The sequence below is a fragment of the Chiloscyllium plagiosum genome, unplaced genomic scaffold, assembly GCF_037043375.1.
Source record: "Chiloscyllium plagiosum isolate Xiang-an unplaced genomic scaffold, Cpla_swu_hap1 HiC_scaffold_26, whole genome shotgun sequence".
In the NCBI taxonomy this organism is placed as follows: domain Eukaryota; kingdom Metazoa; phylum Chordata; class Chondrichthyes; order Orectolobiformes; family Hemiscylliidae; genus Chiloscyllium; species Chiloscyllium plagiosum.
In genome coordinates, this window is record NW_028270164.1 from 3,607,432 (window position 1) to 3,628,677 (window position 21,246).

The following is a 21,246-nucleotide window of genomic DNA, read 5'->3' on the forward strand; positions in this document are numbered from 1 at the left end:
GTGCTAACCACTGAGCCACCCTTTTATGTAATTCCTTACAATAAATACATTCCTTCTGTGAAAAGTAAAGTAAAGAAAGAGTGAGTTTTGGATTGGCGGGACAGTTGCAGTTGTTGTCTTATGATCCTTAAGCTCAATCTTTGTTTATTACCAAAGAAATTTGGAAAATTAAGATATTTCCTAATCAACCTGTTTGGGGATGTTTTTAAACACCTGCATTGCAGGTGGAACTTTAAACCAGGCCTTTCTGTCTCAAAGATAGGGACACAACCACTGCATCACATGAGACCCCTGTTTGGAAAATTGAAGTTGAGGTTAATTTATTTTTTATCACCACCCTTTAGATGACCCTTTAGAACTCAGATGAATAGGAATTTATTCGGCCAGAGGGTAGGGAATCCGTGAAACTCATTGCCACAGGAGACTATGGAGGCCAAGTCATTGCGTATCTTTAGGACAGAGATAGATACGTTCTTGATTGGTAAGGGGATCAAGGGTTATGGGGAGAAGGCAGAAGAATGGGGTTGAGAAACATATCAGTGCTAAACACTGAGCCACCATGCAGCCCAAGTGAGGGAGTGATAAGAAGCCACAAACATAAGATAATCACAAATTGAAAGGTAAAATAAAAGTACTTGGAAAGAAGAAATCATTATCAAAAACAAAGAACAGGTTCTTTGAAAGTAAGTGAAGTGATTGAAAAGATTCCCTTCAGGTGACACACCATCTTGACTTGAACTTATATCATCATTCTGTCACTGTCGTTGGGTCAAGTTCCTGGAATTCCCTTCTGTGTGTGTGATTCCCCAATCCATTACTGTTTCAGATGGGAAACACCAAATCATTAAGCTCTGAGTACAGAGGAATGAATTGCCTGCCTTGCTCCCCACTTTCTTCAGGCATCCCCTTGGTTGGTCACAACAAGGTTAATTTCAAAACTGATCCTCTTCCTTATGGAGGAGTTTTCTCCCACATTCAAGCTAATTATGCTTTAAAAGAGTCAATTTAACCAAACTTTCTTGAATTAACAAAGAGTGAATGTATTAATAGTCAATGCACCACATATACAAACAGGTCAGAAAGTAGGGGTGAGTCTAAAAGCGTAAAACATGTTTTTAAAAAAACAGGAATATGGACCTGTCTCTGAAATGTTCATGGAGAGCTGACAGTGGAATACTGCAACTTTCACAGTGGATGTTACTGGTAGCATTGACATTTATAGTTGGACAGGATAAGAACAAGGACTGCAGATGCTGGAAACCAAAGTCTAGATTAGAGTGGTGCTGGAAAAGCATAGCAGGTGAGGCAGCATCTGAGGAGCAGGAAAATTTTCCTGCTCCTCGGACGCAGCCTGACCTGCTGTGCTTTTCCAGCACCACTCTAATCTAGACTCTATTTATAGTTGGACAGTCAGTTTTGTTTTCCTTAGTTTTGCAGGTTGATTGGTTGAGGCTCTGCAGTTCTGTTTCATTTCTACCATGACTGAATTCCAGCCATCAGGGTGACAGACAATCCTGATTACCTGGACCATCTCTGACACCTCTCTCCCCTTCCTGGACCTCTCCATCTCCATTAGTGACGACCGACTTGACACTGACATTTTTTACAAACCCACCGACTCCCACAGCTACCTGGATTACACCTCTTCCCACCCCATCTCTTGCAAAAATGCCATCCCATATTCCCAATTTCTCCGCCTCCGCCGTATCTGCTCCCAGGAGGACCAGTTCCACCACAGAACACACCAGATGGACTCCTTCTTTAGAGACCGCAATTTCCCTTCCCACGTGGTTAAAGATGCCCTCCAACGCATCTCGTCCACATCCCGCACCTCCACCCTCAGACCCCACCCCTCCAACCGTAACAAAGACAGAACGCCCCTGGTGCTCACCTTCCACCCTACAAACCTTCGCATAAACCAAATCATCCGCTGACATTTCCGCCACCTCCAAACAGACCCCACCACCAGGGATATATTTCCCTTCCCACCCCTTTCCGCCTTCCGCACAGACCGTTCCCTCCGTGACTACCTGGTCAGGTCCGCGCCCCCCTACGACCCACCCTCCCATCCTGGCACTTTCCCCTGCCACCGCAGGAACTGTAAAACCTGTGCCCACACCTCCTCCCTCACCTCTATCCAAGGCCCTAAAGGAGCCTTTCACATCCATCAAAGTTTTACCTGCACATCCACTAATATCATTTATTGTATCCGTTGCTCCTGATGCGGTCTCCTCTACATTGGGGAGACTGGGCGCCTCCTCGCAGAGTGCTTTAGGGAACATCTCCGAGACACCCGCACCAATCAACCACACCGCCCCGTGGCCCAACATTTCAACTCCCCCTCCCAATCTGCCGAGGACATGGAGGTCCTGGGCCTCCTTCACCGCCGCTCCCTCACCACCAGACGCCTGGAGGAAGAACGCCTCATCTTCCGCTTTGGAACACTTCAACCCCAGGGCATCAATGTGGACTTCAACAGCTTCCTCAATTCCCCTTCCCCACCTCATCCTAGTTTCAAACTTCCAGCTCAACACTGTCCCCTTGACCTGTCCGGACTTGTCCGACCTGCCTAGCTCCTTTTCCACCTATCCACTCCACCTTCTCCACCCTGACCTATCACCTTCATCTCCTCCCCCACTCACCCATTGTACTCTATGCTACTCTCTCCCCACCCCCACCCTCCTCTAGCTTATCTCTCCACGCTTCAGGCTCTCTGCCTTTATTCCTGATGAAGGGCTTTTGCCCGAAATGTCGATTTCGCTGCTCGTTGGATGCTGCCTGAACTGCTGTGCTCTTCCAGCACCACTAATCCAGAATCCTTTTATGGTGCTGTTTCCTTTTGTTTAGCTGCTAGCTAGCTGACTTTTAGTATTCAGGGTGAAAGAGTCCCTCTTACCTCCAATAGAGGGTAACCAGGGGGATAGTTCTTTGACTGTGACCTTCCCAACATGTTAACACTCAAACCCGGGCTGATATATGACACCAGACCCCCACCACGCGCCAGGCCAGTCAAAAAGGTTTTCTAATACCATTCCTGATGAAGGGCTTTTGCCTGAAACATTGACTTTCCTGCTCCTTGGATGCTGCCTGACCTGCTGTGCTTTTCCAGCAGCACTCTAATCTTGACTCTGATCTCCAACATCTGCAGTCCTCACTTTCGCCTTTCTAACACCTAGTCTTGTATATTCCTCAAAGAGAAATCACAAAATATCTCTGAAGTTTGGGATATAACCAAGAGGGAATGGTATGCTATTGAGCAGGGATTGTGAACCCCTTGATATCCCTTTTGTCCAAACAGATCACAGTCCAGTCTGTTTCGATGTGCCTTCCCACACCCCCTTCTCCACAGCTCCTGCGTCCCTGTCTATGAACATGTGTTATTTAACATTCCCTCACATCAGAAGATGTGACATTATGGGTCTCTCTCTCGCTATCTCTCGCTTGCTCACTCTCTTTCTCTCTCTCTCTCTCATTAGGGATGGACAATAAATGCTGGCCCAGCCAGCAATGTCTTCATCCCATGAAAGAACTTTTGAAAACTAGATAAGGGGAAGAGCAGCAAAGTAATGATAGACACTGTAGGATGTTAGAGGATAGAGAGAATGAAGACACACAGCTTGATTAGACGGGGTGTGATTAAAGGATCAAGGGAATGAATAAGACAGCAGGATCAGGATATTTAAGTCAAATAAAATTACTGTATAGAATGAGGCCATGCAGTCCATTATTTCAATGTCATTTGAAAAACAGTTATCCGTCCTAATTCCATTCCAGAACTTGGTCCATAACCTTGTGGGTTACGGCACATCAGGTGCATATCCAAGTTTTAAATTTGGAAAAGTTTTCTGCCTCTACTACCCCTTCGGGCAATGGGTTGCAAACCTCTGGCCCCCTCTGTAGGAAAAGCATTTTTCTTATTTCCTCTCCAACCCTTCTACCCATCCCTTTTAACACATTCCCCTATCATTACTGACCTGTCTGCTAAGGAAATAGGTCCTTTCTATCCACTCTATCAAGACCCTTCAATTTTAAAATCCACCACTAAGGGTGTAGGTTTGCTCGCTGAGCTGTAGGTTTGATATCCAGACGTTTCATTACCTGGCTAGGTAACATCATCAGTGGCGACCTTCAAGTGAAGCAAAGCTGTTGTCTCCTGCTTTCTATTTATATGTTTGTCCTGGATGGGGTTCCTGGGGTTTGCGGTGATGTCATTTCCTGTTCGTTTTCTGAGGGGTTGATAGCTGGCATCTAGATCTATGTGTTTTGTTTATGGTGTTGTGGTTGGAGTGATGACAAAGGTGTCATCTACGTAGCGAACCCAGATTTTTGGTTTGATGATTGGTTCGCTACGTAGATGACACCTTTGTCAACACAAAACGAAACAAGATAGAAGAGACATTTAACATCATCAACAACACCCTCATAGGCATAAAGTTCACCAAGGAGGAAGAAACCAACAACAAACTCGCATTCCTGGACGTCACAGTCGAAAGAAAGGACAAGGGAGAACTACAAACCTGCTTATACGGAAAATCGACAAACACTGACCAAATACTTAACTACACCAGCAACCATCCCAACACACACAAACGAAGCTGTATCAGAACGCTATTCCAACGAGCCACCACACGCTGCAGCACAGACAAACTTCGGAAAACAGAGGAGAACCGCCTATTCAACGTACTCAAGAAGAACGGATACTCAAAAAATACAGTGCGCAGATTCCTCAAGAACAAACCACGACAAGCAGACCAAACACAGCCAGAAACCCTAACCACCTTACCATACATCAAAGAAGTTTCAGAAATGACAGCCAGAATACTGAGACCCCTCGGAATCCTAGTAGCACACAAACCCACCAACACTCTCAAACAAAAACTAACAAACTTAAAAGACCCAGCACAACCCATGGACAAAACCAATGTCATCTATAAAATTCCATGCAAGGACTGCCACAAACACTACGTAGGACAAATAGGAAGAAAGTTAGCCACCGGGATACACGAACACCAGCTAGCCACAAAAAGACATGACCCCCTCTCCCTCATAGCCTACACATGGATGAAAAAAACCACCATTTTGACTGGGACAACACATCTATCCTGGGACAGGCTAAGCAAAGACATGCCAGAGAATTTCTAGAGGCCTGGCACTCCAACCACAATGCCATAAACAAGCACATAGATCTAGATGCCATCTATCAACCCCTCAGAAAACAAACAGGAAATGACATCACCACAAACCCCAGGAACCCCATCCAGGAGAAAGATATAAATAGAAAGCAGGAGACAACAGCTTCACTTCACTTGGAGGTCGCCACTGATGATGTTACCTAGCCAGGTAATGAAACGTCTGGATATCAAACCTACAGCTCAGCGAGCAAACCTCAACCTGAGCTACAAACCTTCACAAACCTTGCGATCCACCACTAAATTACCCCCATACTCCTCTGCAACAAAGGAAACAACCCTAGCCAATTGAACTTTTGTTTAGAGCTAAAATTCCCAGTCCTGGTAAGAGTATCTGTACTCTCTCTAGTATGACCATATCCTTCCCGTAATGAGGTGACCATAACTGTACACAATCCTCTTGCAGAGGGTTAATTACTGTTAATTACCATGACTTTCCTGCTCTGCTCTTCAGTTAGTAGAGGAAAGAATCCCATTGACCTTCTTTACCACTGTCCTGCTACCTTCAGAGACCTGTCACTGTTCTTATGTAATTTACAGTAACCTTCCACTTATTGTGTACTAAACGTTGTGGAGAGTGGAATGCAACTGGATAGAATATTTATTGAGAAGATGGTGGTAGGCTGCCTTCTTGAACACCATTTCAGTGGCATTGCTAGGCCTTTCAGACCTTTGAGGGGAAAGTGAGGTCTGCAGATGCTGGAGATCAGAGCTGGAAATGTGTTGCTGGAAAAGCGCAGCAGGTCAGGCAGCATCCAGGGAACAGGAGAATCGACGTTTCGGGCATAAGCCCTTCTTCAGAAAAATAAACCCTGAAGAAGGGCTTATGCCCGAAACGTCGATTCTCCTGTTCCCTGGATGCTGCCTGACCTGCTGCGCTTTTCCAGCAACACATTTCCAGCTCTTTCAGACCTTTGGTCATCTCAACCTGAGAAGTAGCTTTGTTCCTCTTCACTGACGCTGCCCAACCTTCTTATCATCTCCAAGAAATGTTGGTGTTACTTCAGCACTGACAAGATTTTGCTTTTGAGAGGGTCAGTCACTTTGGTGGGGGAGTCACATATGGGCCACACTAGGCAAGAATGGCAAGTTTTCTTCCCTAAAAGATTAAAGGCCCAGGAGAGAGTGGGTTGAATTGGATGGTTCATGTGGAGAATAGATCAGCAGGAGTAAGACGACCTGAATTGGCTCATAATATTGTAATATTCTAGTATTCTTGGAGACTTGTACGAATCCCCTTCATCAAAGAGAAATGTTGTTGATGAGAAAAGATTTTTTGAACTGGAGAAACTTTCTCATTGCAAGAGGAAGTCTACACTGATGCAATTTTCTGCCTGCAAAACATCATAAATATGTCTTTGTCTTGTTTGTCCCTAACCCCTGCAGAGATTGAAAAGACAGTCAGTTAAAAACAAGAATGACAAAGTCTACCCAACGGGTTACGCAGAGAAGCAAGAAAACGTCAAGAAAAATCGTTACAAAGATATTGTACCCTGTAAGTCAAAGTTTTCCATTTCAAATCTTCCAATCCTTTTCAGAGAACACTATCATCCTCCAGGATTTTTTCATTCTTAACTTATGTTCAACTTTTTTGCTTAATTAATACTGATCATCTTAATTCAATATCAAGAAAGACAAATTACTGCATTTTCAGGGTATCGTAGGATATTTACTGACACAAAATTGGGATAAATTTGAAGCATTTAATTTGAAGCTAAATATTCCTAAGGAGTTTTATACCATTTTTAACTGTATCTAGAAATTGATGAAGGTGTATCAGGATTTAATGATGTTTCGGTACAGGGACCTGTGCAAGTTGTTGCTACTTTTTCTTCACATTTGACAGGATTAGGCAGAGAGTTAACTATTAAAGATCTGAAAAATGAACATAACATTCCTCAAACATGCACACTTTTGGTTTTAATGGAATTAGAACTAAGGAAGGAGATTGAGACTGTGTTTAATGATGCTGTCTGCCTCTATTTTGTAATGTTCCTATATTAACCCAAGCTGGACAGGCTTCAGGAAAGTGAGGAGGAAAAGGAGGTTCAAAAAGGTCAAACCTATGAGGGGTGTGACTTTACAGAATGGCTGGAGGGGCAGGAGGAGCAGGGATGTTACCTCCAAATCCAACAGACTCGCCTGGGACCTACCTCTACTTCCCTGGTCTTCATATATATTTGAGCTTTAATGTAATAAAGTTTGCCCCAAACTATACTTGCTTCTGCTCATCTTGCCTGATTACTAATCTCCTGACCAATCATTGAGAAACACCCAGCACTGATTCCCATGATTGTCAATCACCTCATTCACATGCTCACACACTCACTCACTGAACCGCCATGATTGTGGGCATGCTCGCCGAGCTGGGAAGTTGATCTGCAAATGTTTCGTCCCCTGTCTAAGTGACATCTTCAGTGCTTTGGAGCCTCCTGTGGAGTGCTGCTGTACTGTGTCTTCTGGGATTTATTTGGTTCTGTTCCTGCTGCTTCTGGTTGCTGGTTCCTGTTGATCATTGCAGTGCCCGGTATATCGGGTCTAAGTCAACGTGTTTGTTGATGGAGTCTGTGGATGAGTGCCGTGCCTCTAGAAATTCTCTGGCTGTCCTCTGTTTGGCTTGTCCTATGATCGTTGTGTTGTCCCAGTCAAATTTGTGGTCCTTGTCATTTGTATGTGTGGCTACGAGGGACAGCAGGTCGTGGCGTTTAGTGGCTAGTTGGTGTTTGTGAATGCGAATTGCTAGTTGAATGTATATTTATCCTATATTGTGTTATATAGAACCACCATCTACCTTGCAGATCCCTGAGCTCCTACAATCTCTCCCCAACAACTGCAAACCTTAGACTTCCCATGCCCTCCCTATTACCCCCTACTGTGTTTAAAAGAGCAACAGCATGGTGTGGAATTACAGGAACACAATAAAATACCGATGCCATGACTGCAACTAACACTCAACATAAAGTTGTGAATGTTTCTGGACTTGAATTGCATCAGTTGACATTTTCCATCACTCACTACTTGTCAAGAATCTGATGAATCTGTGACCTCTGATTCATTAGATTCCAACATAGATTTGATCTTAAACAGAATCCATTCTACAACTAAAATACCAGAGAATATAACACATCAGTGAGTATATATTGTGGTTGAGCCTTTTCTTTTCTTAAATGATGGAAATAATTATCATGACCATATTTAGAATCCAGTGTACAGTTCTGGTCACAAAATTGTAAAAATTATAGCAGCTGTCAAATGTTTGTGGCAGAGAACAACTGGAGAACAGCTGAATGAATAAGTTTAGAGGTTCTGAGGAAAAGGTATATAAACTGGACATGTTCACACTGAAAAAGAGATTATTTGTTTGGAGGCTGAATAATTGCTATTTTTAAGATTCTAAAGGGACTAGATCTCATTGACCATGTGCCTTTCACCTTGTCTGGAACATTAGAACAGGAAAACATTGTACCTGAAGGGGTTAAATTTTGAAGTAATTTGCAGAAGCTTTATTCCAGCCAGTGAGCAGTCAATCAGTGGATCTGGGAGATGGTGCACCAATTAGTATGGACTCGTTTAGATACACATTACAGAAATTTATTTCAGGAAAAAAAAACTTTGAGTTGAAGTATTGGATGAATTTGATGAATGATTTGCAGTGAATGTAACATAGAGTCATAGAGATGTACAGCATGGAAACGTACTCTTTGGTCCAACTTGTCCAAGATGACCAGATATCCTAAATTAATCTAGTCCCATGTGCCAGCATTTGGCCCGTATCCCTCTCAGCCGTTCCGATTCATATACCCATTCAATGCCTTTTAAATGTTGTAATTGTACCAGCCTCCACCACTTCCTCTGGCAGCTCATTCCATACACTCACCACCCTCTGCATGAAAACATTGCTCTTTAGGTCCCTTTTAAATCTTTCCCATCTCACCTTAAACCTACACCGTCTAGTTTTGGACTTCACTACCCTGTGTAAAAGACTTTGGCTTTTCACCCGATCTATGCCCCTCATGTTTATATAAACATTAATAAGGTAACCCCTCAACGTCTGACATTCCAGGGAAAACTGCCCCAGCCTATCCAGCCTCTCCCTATAGCTCAAACCCTCCAGCCTTGGCAACATCCTTGTAAATCCTTTCTGAACCCTTTCAAGTTTCACAACATCGATCCTATATCAGGGAGACAGGAATTGCATGCAATATTCCAAAAGTGGAATAAACAACATCCTGTACAGTCATAACATGACCTCCCAACTCCTATACTCAATGCACTGACCAATAAAGGCAAGCATACTAAATGCCTTCTTCACTATCCTCACTACCTGTGACTCTACTTTCACCAAACTATGTACTTGCACTCCAAGGTCTCTGTTCAGCAACACTCCCTAGGTCCTTACCCCAGGACCTTTACTGGGATGAACTAGAAAATGGAAACCCATCCTTAATTATCCAGCCATTCTTATGTTCCAGTGACAGTGCAGTGAAAAGTCCTGGGAGCAACTTGTAAAAGACTCAGTTCTGTTGGAACCTGTCCATCAGACTCCAAATGGGAATTTCTTGTGAGCTGCCTGTTCCACTATCACTTCTACCTTTACAGCCCCCCGGAGATGAATATGTCCCATTTGAAGGACTTTTAACTGTCGAATAATCTATTTCATGAGAACCTGAGTATGTTGGCATTGGTTCACTGACTTCTAAGTTTCTGAAATTACCAAGTTGATGGAAACTATAGACACCTCTGGGTCAAATAAGTAGCTTAGCTCCTTTTAGCTCAATGGGCAGAACAAGGAAATGGAAAATGTGTGCTGGGTGTGTACGTGTAATTTGCATTTTGTTTTTCAGTTGATCACAGCCGAGTGCAGCTGTCACTGATCATTTCCGACAGTGATTCTGATTATATCAATGCCAATTTCATCAAGGTACGCACTTTTAAAATGGAAATGTTGTGACAGTTATTAAAAAAAAAGGCAGTGCATTTCAGTTGAAACCATCCCCACCGTTGAGTTAATTGTGGAGTGGGGAAAATGTGTTAGTCACTGATGGGTCAAATTAATAGAAGCTGTGATTTTCCTTTTGATAGCAGAGAAGGTAAAGAGGAGATTTGACTAAGGCATTCAAAATCCTGAACTACTTTGACAGAGTAAATAAGGAAAACTGTTTTCAGTGGCTGAAAGGTCAGTAACTATCAGATCGCTTAAATGGGAGAACCAGTGATGACTTGGGGAAATATTCTCTTACTCAGGAAGCTGCTGTGATTAGCTGAAGAAGGGGTAATGGTAAAAAATGCATCAGTAACTTTCAAAATAGTATTGGCTAAAATTTAAAGGGAAACTTTTTGCAGAGCTATGGGTAAAAGAGCAGGAGAGTGGCCCTATGTGGACACCTCTAACGAAGAGCTGGCATAGTCATGATAGACTGAATGGCCTCATTCTCTGATGTATCATTCCCTGATTTTGTGAATTACAGCAAAGCATTAGAGCCAATAATTAGAAATAAGGAAACAGTTGAAATTGGAAACAATGCTGCAGGCAGGACAGGATTAGCAGTTAAATATCACAGACTTTAATGTATTTAGAAATTATATAGAAGGAAGGCACCATGGGGTAACTATTATTTAAAAATAATGTTCAGCAAGAAAGGACTTAACTAGACATAGAGACAGACATCCAAATGAATTGAGGGAATGGTTCGGAAGTGACGAATCACTCTGTAAAACATCAGACATGAGAAAGAATATGGAGGGAGAATTATTTAAATACATGGGAAAAAAATCATAGTCATGGGAGGTTTCAACTAAATAAACTGATGGAGAGAGGGAGTGGCATGGGAGAAAAGGATGGAGATTTTATTTTGTGCACAAGACTTGCTTTCTGAGCCATTATGTAAGAATAAGCATTGCTAATCGTGGAAAAGAAATGAGAGCAGGTAAGAGAGGGCGAACATCTGGTAATAATGATTACATTACAAGAATTAAGACAAAGAAAGATAAGATAGTCCTAAACTCAAAGTGATAGACTGGAATATTAATCAGCTATGTGAGAACAAGAATGGGGCTAAGGAGCATAAACTGGAGAAAAGTTTAAGAAATAAAGTAGTAAACAGCTTGCAGGATTAAAGGAGATGCTGATAGATATGAACATTATCATATCTGATAATGAAGAATTCTCTCAGTATTACATTAAAGATTTTCTCCAGAGTCATGCATACCTGCTCAAGTCCTGGAAAGAGGCTAAAACTCTCAATCTTCTAAATCCAAGGAACAGATGGGGCTGGCTGAGCCAAGTTATTATTGAACCTTACCACTTAAAAACTAACCGAAAGCAAAGAGTGGGGATAAATGGGTGATTTTCTGGTTGCAGATAAGTGACTAATGGTGTGCCTCAGTGTTGGGACCACAACTGTTAATAATCAATAATGATTTGGAGTTGGAGACCAAGTGTGGTGGATCAAAATTCACCAAGATGAGTAACCGAGCAAAACATGAAGAGGACACTGAAAGTCTGCAGAGGGATATATCAAGGTTAAGTGAGAGGGCAAGGGACTGGTAAATGGAGTACAATATTGGTAAATGTGATGTCGTCCATTTTGGTTAGTATAGCAGCAAAATGGACTATTATTTAAATGGTGATAAATTGCAGCATGCTGCTGTGCAGAGGGACCTGGGTGTTTTGTTCATAAATCACAAAAAGTTGGTTTGCAGGTGCAGTAGGTAATTACAAATGCAAATGGAATATTGTCCTTCATTGCTACAGGGATGGAGTTATGCTGCAACTATACAGGGAGCTGGTGAGGCCACGCCTGGAGTACTGTGTACAGTTTTCATCTCCTTACTTGAGAAAGGATGTACTGGCTCTGGAGGGGGTGCAGAGGAGGTTCACAGGGTTGATTCTGGAATGGAGAAGGTTGCCTTATGAGGAAAGATTGAGTAGACTGGGACTATACTCATTGGAATTTAAAAGAATGAGGGACATCTTATAGAAACATATAAAATGATGAAGGGAATAGATAAGATAGAAGCAGGGAGGTTGTTCCCACTGGCAGGTGAAACTAGAACTAGAGGGCGCAGTCTCAAATTAAGGGGAGCAGATTTTGGACAGAGTTGAGGAAGATCTTCTTCACCCAAAGGGGTGTGAATCTGTGGAATTCCCTGCCCAGAGAAGCTGTTGAGGCTACCCTGTTGAATCTTTGATAGATTTTTGAACAGTAAAGGAATTAAGGGATACAGTGAGTGGGTAAGTGGAGCTGAGTCCATGAAAAGATCAGTCGTGATCTTATTGAATGGCTGGGCAGGCTCGAAGGGCCAAATGGCCTACTCCTGCTACTGGTTCTTATGCTCTTATGTCACAAACCTGAGACCAGTTCAATACATCTCAAAACATATATCTGATAAAATATGCACTTTTATTTGACATTATATTTTGTGATTTGCATCACATTTGATAGAGTATATTTTTTCAATAATTACTTTACACTGGGTGGCATTTATAAATGGTTTTATTTCTAAGGGAGTGTATGGACCCAAAGCTTATATAGCAACACAAGGTCCTTTGCCCCATACAGTGATGGACTTCTGGAGGATGCTGTGGGAATATAATGTCCTGGTAAGTTATGTTTAAGATATATGCCCTCTGAAAATTGTGCAAAATATCGCCATTAAACAATATTGCAATTGCCAACAAAATCAAAACTATGCAGATGGTGGAAATTAGAATAAAGGGTGAAATATTTGGAAAAATTCAAAAGGTCACTGTGAAGAGGCAAAATTTAAAGTTTCATGTGAACTGAAATGGTTAGGGGCCTGAAAGGTCTTAGGTAAGTGTTAGCTTTTGCTTTGTGATTCGCACCAAGGTTAGCACCAAGTCTAAATGTTCAGAGAGCCAGTACAGACACAATGGGCTGAATGGCCTCCTCTTGAGCCATAACAATCCTGTGATTCTTGCTTTTGAGGATTTTTAAAAGATTGTTAATTCTCCAGCAAGGTTAACATTGATTTCCCTTGTCCGTGATTTCCCTTTCCCAGTTGCCCTAATTTGATTCAACAAATTGCGTTACTGGCCCATTTGAATGCGTACTTAAGGGTGTTCACATAGGTCTGCAGTCAGGTAGGTATCCTTTCCTAAAAGATATTAGGGAACCATTCGAGGTGACTTGCCATATTCTGACAGGCTCTTATTTGCTTTTACTCATTTTTTTTAATATTGAGGTTTTTAAAAACTCAATTCAAATTCAATATAGTGGGATTTGAATTCATGTAGTCTGGATTATTAATTCAGCAATTGCCTTAATTAAAGGATTGCAGAACAATGGGATAGGAACTGGTAGAGTTGGACTCTTTTTTTTTAGAAAATTAATTCATAGGATGAGGCTAAGCCAGCATTTATTATCCATTAGGGACTGCCCGCAGAGCAGCTGAGAGTCAACCACATAGCTCTGGGTCTGGAGTTACATGTAGACCAGACCAGGTAAGGATGGCAGTTTCCTTCCATATCAACATTAATGAACCAGATTTTTTTTCCTGACAATTGATTCATGGTCATCAATAGACTCTTAATTCTAGATTTTTATTGAATTCAAATTCCACCATCTGCCGTGGCAGGGTTTGAACCTAAGTCCCCAGAACATTCCCTTGGTCTCTGACTAACAGTTCAGTGATAATATCACTGGGTCATTGCCTCCCCTTCCTCCTGGACAATGTTTTTTCAAAGAGCAGGCTCTGGTGTGTTAGCCCAACTGTCCCCTTTCTGTTCTAGATGATTCTATAATTCTTGTATAATCACCACATTATTATGCTCCCACATGACTGAGTGTACTGGTCTGTGGTCTGATCACAAAGCCGAGAATCTGTGCAAACCTCATAAAATGGGATCCAAACCTTGCTAGGACATTAGCTGGTGTCCATGGAATGGTTTGTTGTGTTGTGAAGTAGCATTTTGAGGAACCATGGAAAATGAAAGAATTTTGCTGACTTATGTATAAATCCTGGAAGCTTTGCAAAATGAGACTGAACGGGGGTCTTTGTGTGGTTGAGAAATGATTATTAGAGCAAGATCCTCCAACCACAGTGTCAAATGATCAATTCATGTCAAAAAATAATGTAAGTTACTAGGCAGTTTGCAGGAACTGCGCAGTGGGTAATCAAAGGGGAATTCTTCACTGGTAGTTTTTGTAGCATGGTTTACTGCTTATTACATAAGCCTTAATGTAAGGTTAATATTTGCAGAACTACAGATATAACTGGTTTCATTAAAAAAGACAATAAATATGCTGAATGTTCAAGGCATGAACCTATCAGAAACCTCTTGCCAAACCTGGTGGCAGCCAATTCCACAGCTTCCCTATTCTCCATTCTGTGCAGCTTCCACATTCTGGGTTCCTGATTTTAAAAACTGGAAATATGAAGAATCATTTGATTCTTCCCCAACACTGAGCTGTTAATTCACAGTCAGAGTCACCATTCAGTGTCCTCTTGTGGAAGTTTCAGCCCTCAAATTACCTTTAGAAGATCTGGAGATGAAGTACAGCTTGAGAAAAATGGAACATGAAGCAGTCAGGTTGTCACAAGAACCCACGTATAATCAGTAACATCCTTCAGGGAAGGAAAGCTGTCAGCCTTACTTGATCTAGACCTGTATGTGACTTCCCACACCAACACAGTTGAGTCTTAACCACCTTCTGACATGGTCTAGTAAAAGCAAGGACTGCAGATGCTGGAAAACAGAGTCTAGATTAGAGTGGTGCTGGAAAAGCACAGCAGGTCAGGCAGCATCTGAGGAGCAGGGAAATCGATGTTTCAGGCAAAAGCCCTTCATCATGGTCTAGTAAACCACTGAGTTGTAACAAATCTTTATCAGTGAGTCAGAAAGAAAGAAGCTCAACATCACCACATCAGGGTAGGCAAGGGTGGGCACTAGTCAGTGTACAGATGCCAGCATTGCCAGTGATGCCCACATCCCACAATCCAATAACATAAATAGAATGCTTCTCTTTTTCAAACTTTGCTTAGCAGAACTTTTTATATACAAAGGGTGCTGGATGTTTGGAACCCTCTTCCGCAAACAGCAATTGATGTTAGTTCAGCTGTTAGTTTTAAATGTGAGATGGATATATTTTTGTTCAGCAAAGGTATTAAGGGACATTGGCAAAGACAGGTATATGGAGTTAGGCTACAGATTAGCCATGATCTCATTGAATGGTGGAACAGGCTGGAGAGGCTGATGGCCTACTCCTGTTCCTGTGTTCATGTGTACTTTCCATTTTTGCAGGAAAATGTTGACAGTAAAATGAAATTAATAACATTACTGGCAAACAGTCAGCAGGTGGTCTCAGAGATGCCGGTGTCACTGCCCCTTGTTACGAGTAGGTATGAGTTGAAGACTCAGGAACTTCCTGTCCAAGTTTGTCTGCCGAGGTACTGGGTCACCAGTGGCCTCCATCTTCCATGATTGAACCCAAAGCCTTGGGTGATTGTGTGGTACAGGCAGCTGGGCACTGGATCTTTTACGCCTGGTTCAATCAGTTAGATGTTAGTTTCTCACTTGTTGGACCCAGTCCAATCCAGTCAGCCAATGGGACACTTCAATGCAGAACTCAGGATGTGCTGCATTGTCAGACGTGCTGTCTTCTATTTGGGATGTAAACCGAAGCCCCCTCTGAGCTATGAATTGAATGGAAAGATCCCATGGTATAGATTCAGAGAAGAACAGGGGAATTCTCCCTGGAGTCATGGTCAATAATTAAATCTCAATCAAAGTCACTGAAACAGATTACCTGGCCATAATTACATTGCTGTTTCTAGGACCCTGCTGTTCACATGTTGGCTGTCATATTTCCTACATTACAGCAATAATTACACTTTAACACTATTTCATTGGCTAAAAAGACCTTTGGAATGTCCTGGGAACATAAAAAGTGTTAAAGAAATGCAAAAATCTTTCTTTTCTTTCTTAATGCCTGACAGAGTCTATTCGTTTTCCATATCATGATTAAAATTACCTTCCTATTTGTCCCAACAATATCAATGAATGTTACACTTTCTCCAAGAGCTGCTTCACATCGTTGCCCTATGCTGTTTTCTTTGATGCCGATCATGATGTTAACTATGGAATGGGAACCATAGCTATGGAATGAAATAGCAGTAAAATTTGTCTCTGGCACCATCCTGAACACTGTGACCACCATGATCCAATTGAGTAGAGTCTAGCTCAACACTAATAGGTTTAGTGCCATTGAAACAAGAAGAGGCTATTCAGCCCATTCAGTCTGTTCGAACTCAGAACCTAGAAGTTACCCACTCTTCAATCCCATTCTAAGTTTGGCTGCACATATGCACTTCACAGGTTGGCCATCTGTTCCCACAGCCTTTTACTCTCTGGATTGATAAACCATTTTATTAGAGGAAAATATAAACTTGTTTTTATTGGGCTCCATTATAATGGAGTCTTCATGTTCTGTTTAACTCTGAGCCTTGCATAAGGTGTTATTTCTTAATCTAATCCCAGGAAACTCCCACCCACTGAATAGTTTGTGTCTTGTAAACTCATCCAATATTAAATATTCACACTTTGTCATCCCCTTCCCCTAAACCTCCATTAGCCACCCAGCTTCCAGTGCATCAATTCCCCTTCCACCAAACTCCCAATCTTTAATCCAATTCTCCCTCCGCTTTCCTGACTTGAATTCTCTCCACAATTCTCCTCTCCTTCCCCCATGCCACCCACCATGGTCTTCGGCTATTATGACTCCACACTCAGCAATAATGATCTTTCCAAATCCATTTCCCTAAATCCCAAAATCCCAAGCATTCTCAGACCTTCAGATCTCCAAAATATATCTCCCCATTTCCCCATCATTCTCCTCTGAAGAATATTTTTCTCCCTTTAAATGTTGTCATTAAAAAGTTCTTTCTTCATGTAAATGTAATTCATTATAGGCTGTTTTTGACATGTTTAAAGACTGGAGTTCAATAGCAGAAACAATCTCACTGTGTTGGTTTTTCCCTTGTTCTATCAGGTCATAGTTATGGCGTGTCGTGTGTTTGAGATGGGGCGGGTAAGTTGTCATTGTCTCCACCTTTTATGCTTTCAATTTTTTGAAGAATTTAGAAAACAAAATGTGTATTGTTAAAGGAAATGACACTGGTATAAATAAATTATTTTCACCTGTTTGGGGACCTGTAACCCACGGAAAAAAATTAAAATGATAAAGAAAAGGTTAGGGGGTGATCGTGGCCAATTTATTTTACACAACAAATTGTTGTGATCTGGAAGGGCAGTGGAAGCATATACAGTTGTAGCTTTTGTACATAATTGTAAGAAAGGGATAAATACATGAAAAGATAAAAGAAAAATGCAGTTCAATGAGAAAAGAGCAGGAGAGTGGGATGAATTTGATGGTTTTTCAAAAAGCCAATACAAGCAAAATGAACCCTTTCTGTCCTTCTCTGATTGATGTCTGTCTTTACTTTTTAGAAAAAGTGTGAGCAATACTGGACAGACATGGGGGAGGAGCCATATCGCTGTGGTCCTTTCTGTGTTACCTGTGTGAGTATTTTAATTGTGGGTGAACTCACTTATCTCTGAGTGGAGTGAATCAGCTCCCTAACCCAGGTCCTTATTTCTAACATGCTTGTCAAATTTGTTTAGCTTGCAACCAAGTAAACAACTGGGAAGGAAACTAGTATATCAGTCTTTATTGCAAGAAGTTTAAGGTATAAAAGTAAGGAAGACTTGATCCAGTTATCTAAGGCTTTGGTGAGACATCACCTGAAATGCCTGTCTACATTTCTGGGCTCTTTACCCAAGAAAGGATGTAGTTGTCTTCAAGCAAATGCAAAAAAATCTAATGGGATTGATTCCTGGGATAAGAGGATTATCACATGAGCAGATACTGAGGAGAATGAACCTACTTTCCCTGGAGTTGAGAAGAATTGGAGCTGATCTCATTGAAGTACATAATTGTGAGAGGGTTTGGTAGGCTAGATAGTGAGATGCTATTGTGGACTGAGATGAGCAGACACTTCTTTGATTAGAGAGTTGAGTCTTTTAGAATTCTCTACCCTGGATAGGACATCCAGTTCGTGAAAAAGCAACACAATTGTCCATTACATTTCAGACAATGCACTCCAAACCTTCAAGAATGAAATGCAAAAAGAAAGCCTGTCCTTTCATAATGAGCTTTATATTCACTGTTCAATTCTCAAATTTGATTGGACGCAGTCCTGAGTTGCATCGACTATTAGAATTTTAGAATGTTTGAATTTTAAAAAGGGAATTGGATGTACAAGGCTATGAGGATGACTATGTCCGTTGGTATGGATTAGTTGAACTTTCAAAGAGCCAGCACAGCTATAACTGATTGGCCTATTCTGATGTAAAATTCTATGATTGTAGCACCCCCATTTCTAACTTGAACTTGGGAACTTCCTTGACTGTGTGAATTAACTACCAACTAGATTAAACTCAGTGTGCTGGCAAAAGAGGTTAGTTATACAGTTTGATATATTCACCTATTGACATGCAGAGTTCCAAAGGAGCCACTGGTCTTCAGTTCATTGTTGAGTTTGGGCAGATTGTGGACAAGGCCCTGTGGGTAGCTAGTGTATGAGATCCACCTTATCTTGCTTCCCAATCAGATAATATTAAATGAATGTGTTATAGCCCTGTCATAGAGCATGTTATTATGGCTCACTCAGTTTTTAATCTCTTCCTGATTCTCCAGGAAGAAGAGAAGACCAAACCAGAATATGTCATTAGAACATTGAAAGTTCAGTTTCAAAATGTAAGTATGGCTTTAGAGGAATTGCAGTCAAATATTAATCTTGATAAACACACACAGTAATAACTCACAATCTGACATTATTAACTCTTAAACTGCTGTCTTTTTGGGAAAACCAATTTCTCATCCATTTATTCACGACATGTAATGGAACTTTGATATGGTCACTAATACTATAATGAGAAATATACCGAACTAACATGATAGGTTCAGCAAGAAAATAAAACATGTAGTACAAAAAATATAAAACACATTAATTTCCCTCTGGTGAGTTCCTTTTATTACTTTACCTTACCTCCTGATTTTCCTTTTTTCTCTCTCCATCTGGTTTCTACCTTCTTGTATCAGTCTCTTGAATCCTGACTCTCATCTCTCTACACCCCACCACTCACACCCCCCTCACATTCCCACCACTCTTATTTCCCTCCTACCCTAACTCTTTCTCTATTCAGCTCCCTCCCCATATGCTTTCCTCTGCCCATCTTGTCTCTGTCTCCTGTGGCCTAATCCTATCTTCCAGCTCTTAGAGCATGACCCAGTAAGTTCCCACACCTCCAGAGCTCACCTAAACATTGTTTCAATGTGATGAGGGTTTCTGTTTCGATCATCCTTTCAGGCAGTGAGTTCCAGAACTCCAACACCCTCTGCATGGAAAAAAATGACTCCTCAGCTCCTCACTTATCCTTAATCTCCATGCCCTGGCTCCTAACCATTCAAGAGAGAGACATCCTTACTGACCTCTCTATCTAGGCTCATCATAGTTTTAAATCTACCATTCTTACCTGATCTGTCCCACATGTGACTCCAAGCCCACAGCAATATGAATGTCTTTGTACTACCTAGCAAGCTACTCAGTTGCACAAGGCTGGTCAACAAAAAGAAGGGCTTATGCCCGAAACGTCGATTCTCCTGTTCCCTGGATGCTGCCTGACCTGCTGCGCTTTTCCAGCAACACATTTTCAGCAAATGTTAGCAATAGCCATGATGCTCACATTCTTCAAAGAATAAGAGTTATGCAGTAATTCATTAGGTATGTAACTTTAGCTTATATTTTTCTCATTACAGTATGATCCCTTTCATTGATGCTCCCAGTGCTTTTGTTATCTTTCCCGCATTAATTATACTTCTTTGCAGTATGGCCTTTGGACTGATGGAATCCAAACCATTGGCCAACATTCATCTGTGCTGTATGTAATATTTTTGATTAAAATTAGTGCCGGTGTCTAAAATGGTGGAGAACTTAGCCTATGGTCTGTCCGTGAATTCAATTGGAAAAGCTTCATAACTTGGTGTTGTTTGTTCCTGACCCAGATCTATCGGACTGTGTACCAGCTTCACTATATCAACTGGCCAGATCATGACATTCCATCTTCAATCGACCCTATCTTGGAATTGATCAAGGACATGAGGAGTTATCAACCACACGATGACAATCCCATCTGTATCCACTGCAGGTAACACACCAAATTCCAAACAGCGGGAAGGAATGACTGACAGATCACAATAAATGCACAGTTTTAGGTTCAGCTTCAAGCCCATTGTTCCCCTCTAATATCTTGTGACTTGTCAAAGGGGAAAAACCCAGCAGTGAGAAATATTCCCTTGGTAATCATTCTTTTTCCACTGTTGTGATTACACAACCTGACGAGAAAAATACTTGTGGTTTTATTGCCCTATGTTGGCTAACTAGCCATAAACACTTCTCATAAATACAGTACTTGGTATGAAGGAAGCCCAAATGGTTTGAAAAATAGCATCCTAATCTTAATTCTGATTCCATGAGTTTATTGTCCTAATTTAATCCCAAACTTCATCTTTCCCCATCCAATGTTTTATTGCCTGTCCGTATTTTCCCTTCTAAGGGTGGTGGCTTGCTTTCCTGTTGCTATAGTCCGTGTTGCGTAGGGAGGGAATTCCACGATTTTGACTGAAGAAAGAGTGTTAGATTTCCAAGTCAGTACCATGTGTAATCCCTGGTGGTGTTGCCATATGCATCCATCCCTTGGTCTCATTGTTCAAGGCAATGGGATGGAGCAGGCAGTGTGTTTATATTAGGAGATAGAATATCTATCTCCTCAATACCCCATACATCAACCAAGCTTCAGGATGGGAATGAGATGTTTATTGCAGGCAAGCAAAGGCTTCCTTAATATGAAAATCAGCACAAATTGAGTTCCAGATCCTCTCTAATATAAAATGGTGAGACAGTCACTGTGTATTGAACAGATCACAGGAAACCCGCAATGAACAGGATGGTGGCTGGGGGAGTAAAGTAAGTTTTG

The 21,246-nt window shown here is 41.6% G+C and overlaps 1 protein-coding gene across 2 annotated transcripts in view; it reads left to right on the plus strand.

The window, feature by feature from the left end:
* Positions 1–21,246, plus strand: part of LOC122563025 (tyrosine-protein phosphatase non-receptor type 22-like) — a 95,809-nt gene that overhangs the window by 15,011 nt on the left and 59,552 nt on the right. Inside the window, exons 2-8 of one of the 2 annotated variants that reach the window (XM_043716337.2) lie at positions 6,576–6,684; positions 10,034–10,110; positions 12,697–12,792; positions 17,201–17,239; positions 17,659–17,730; positions 18,908–18,967; positions 20,276–20,418. In XM_043716337.2, coding sequence (XP_043572272.2) covers positions 6,576–6,684; positions 10,034–10,110; positions 12,697–12,792; positions 17,201–17,239; positions 17,659–17,730; positions 18,908–18,967; positions 20,276–20,418 — 596 coding nt within the window. The remainder of the gene's footprint in view (positions 1–6,575; positions 6,685–10,033; positions 10,111–12,696; positions 12,793–17,200; positions 17,240–17,658; positions 17,731–18,907; positions 18,968–20,275; positions 20,419–21,246) is intronic. The other variant, XM_087973428.1, reaches the window with a different exon arrangement.